The sequence below is a fragment of the Oryzias melastigma genome, linkage group LG2, assembly GCF_002922805.2.
Source record: "Oryzias melastigma strain HK-1 linkage group LG2, ASM292280v2, whole genome shotgun sequence".
Taxonomy (NCBI): domain Eukaryota; kingdom Metazoa; phylum Chordata; class Actinopteri; order Beloniformes; family Adrianichthyidae; genus Oryzias; species Oryzias melastigma.
In genome coordinates this window covers 2,834,491-2,837,495 of record NC_050513.1, presented here as the reverse complement: position 1 = coordinate 2,837,495, position 3,005 = coordinate 2,834,491, and the positions used below count along the sequence as shown (strand labels likewise).

The window sequence follows — 3,005 nt, the reverse complement described above, 5'->3', positions numbered from 1 at the left end:
CGCAGCCCATAGGAGATGATGGGCAGTGCGGTTGATTGGGGAGTGAAGGGGATTCCCTGCTTCCTGCTTCTAAAATGGTAGATAATCTAAAACAGGAGAGTCAAACTCAATCGCACAAAGGGCCCAAAATCCAAAACACACCTGAGGTCGCAGGGCCGAACAGGACAAACATTTATTGAACACTCTAAATGTAATTTAGAACTGTAACTCTTTAACATAATTATGAAGTAGATATATAGCATTACCTGCGATAACGATGCTAGTGACGATAGCTGAAGATGATGAAATTGATTGCTAAAAATGCCGAAAGCTGATAGCTAAAAACGCTGAAGCTAAAAACTAAAATGCTGAACCTGATAGCCACCAGCTAAACTTTTAGCTAAAAGCTAAATTAGCCTAAAAACAAAACAAAAGAAACTTAGGCTAGCCAAAGCAGCTAGCATCTAACTGAAAAATAGCTAAACTCAAAAACAGCTTAAAAAACTGAAAAAGGCTAAATTTGCTAAAACAGCTAGCATTTAAGTAAAATATAAGCTAAACTTAAAAAAAACCCCAAAATACTTAAAAAAGAAATAATATAATTTGCCAAAACAGCTAGCATGTAGCTGAAATATTAGCTTAACTCTAAAAAAAGCCTTAAAAACAAAAAAAGAAAAGCCTAAATTCGGCAAAAAAGCTAGCATGTAGCTGAAATATTAGCTAAACTAAAAAAAAAGTCAAAGTAAATGTCAAAATAGTCCAAAAAGCTAGCAGAAAGGCAATTTTTAAAACTGTAACTTTTTAACATAATTATGAATAATAATAAAAAGTCAAGAATGTTATTCTGGAATAAATCAACTTAAACCTTAAATAACTTTTAATATTTTACTCTTCATAAAAATATGTTTTTTCTAAATTATACAAGTTAGAAATGATCACAAGATAACATCGGTTCATTAATAACAATAAAACAAAATGATCTGGAGGGCCGGATCCGGCCCCCGGGCCATGACTTTGACACGTGTGCTCTAAAAACTGTATCATCTATTGACCCAAATGTAACCACCTGATAGGTTGTCTTATCCATCATCCTGTATGAATATTTCAATGGGTTCATTTTAGGGCCATGAAAGAAGTTCATTGAAGTTTTTTTTGTTGTTGTGTCTATAAAAACCTTTGGTAAAACTAGCAGACGGATTCATATCTGACTCAGACTTCTTTGTTCTGTTTTGCATGTTTTTGCTCCTATAAACAAGGAAACCCTGCAATATCTTTCTCTTCGGGGTTTAACAAAACCGAAATGGTTTGCAAAGTAGCCTGAAGTAATGCCTCCAATATCCATCCCAAATGCACGCCGATCCGCCTGTCTGAATCCACATCCGAATGTATCCCAACAGGCTTTTATTTTCCTCTGCAGACAGATTACGGGCCTCAGATTACACGGCACAGACGGGCAGGCGCACCTCCTATACATATGCACATGCACGCACATCTCCAGACAGACAGATCCGCCAGAGGTTATCAGGAGGCGGGGGGACGGGGGGATCTGAGGGGGCTCCCATAAATTGCACAGATGTTGACTTTTAAGTCAAATTCCGCTTTTTGTTCAATAATCTCCACATCAAATGCCCCCCGCTGGCCACACCCAAACTAATCACTGGAACACGCAGGCAGGATGGTAGTGGTGAGGGGGGTGTGGGGTCAGTCGGCACTGGTAAATGTGTGTGGATTAACCCCCCCACTTCACTCTGGGTTTTTTTTTTAATCTGCGGTGACATTAAACCAGAAATGAGGGAAGAGTTCCCGGGAGACAGGTGGCCACGCCTTGAATCAACAACTGCACTGTCACACACTTGTGGGGCGCACACAACCTTTTTTTGTCAGAACAATAAAGACCACAATTCTAATCGGATCTCCTGCACTGATTTATTCCATCCACACCTGGTGTGACTTCGGCGGTTCCACAACCCCAGGTGTGTGTTTACATGCGTGTTAGCCGGGGAGACATGATAAATTACAGGCTCAGATAAGGGCACATAGAGGACTCCATTGTTCATGTCTGTCAGGCTCTCCCTGCTTTCTCTTTTTTCTATCTCTTTCTCTCTGCTATCCGTTCCATCAGTAACTCGTGACTGGGGTCTTGACTTAAGTTCACCAACTGTGCAGCAATAAGCTTGGTTGTTAGGCAGATTTCAGTTAAATCTTCTCCTTCAATGGTTATCTTGTCCTAAATTCCGGACAGAGCGGGTGTGTGAATGTGTGTGGAAGTGCCTACCTTGTGGTTTTTGCTGTGCCGGTACATCATCCAGTCCTCTCCGTTGGTGCTGACTTCCAGTTTGAAAGTGGTGACGTAGTAAGACTTCAACGTCTCCTTGGAGATGGCCCCCTGGGTGGAAATTCCAGTCAAAACTTTGAGGAATTGCAGGTCAACCTGGAAAAGAAAGAGAACGAATGTTGAAAGATGTGACGCAGCGTTCACACCGCCCTCGGCGACGCTCGCTCAAGCAACCACTTCCAGTGAAGTCTGTGTAAACCTTTTGGGGTTCCGCATTCAAAACTCTTGCTTTGAAAGTATCTACTTAAGTTTCTAGGACAATTTTCTGACACTACGCACAAAATATGTGGCCATTTAAAGCCCATTGAAAGTTAAATAAGGTCGACCAATCAGGGACTCGGATTTGGTAGATGTCAACCCATTGAAAATTCATCATGGACGAGAAATTAGTGCAAAGCTGGAATTGCACGACACCAATTCCTTCATGTATTTTCTGTTCTGAAAATGCTGAAATTGATTGCTAAAAACACTGAAGCTGATTCTGGTACCGCGTCAAAAGAGTTGTGGACCATTGATATTAAAAATATATAAGAATGAAAAACGCCTTCTAAGTATTTCTTTAATTTCTATTGTTTAGCTTCAGGAATAGTCGCAGTTGGGTCTACAGGCATGTGAATTGAGACCTTTGCTTGTGTGTTTGGCACACACCGACGTTCTGACAAGCTCTTAGGACTGCTGAATTAAGGAGAAT

At 40.8% G+C, this 3,005-nt stretch overlaps 1 protein-coding gene across 2 annotated transcripts in view; it reads right to left on the bottom strand.

Moving 5' to 3' along the window:
* The window catches only part of nrp2a (neuropilin 2a), a 79,757-nt gene that overhangs the window by 35,220 nt on the left and 41,532 nt on the right, over window positions 1-3,005 (bottom strand). For both annotated transcript variants that reach the window (XM_024294334.2, XM_024294333.2), the window contains exon 7: window positions 2,255-2,410. In XM_024294334.2, coding sequence (XP_024150102.1) covers window positions 2,255-2,410 — 156 coding nt within the window. The remainder of the gene's footprint in view (window positions 1-2,254; window positions 2,411-3,005) is intronic.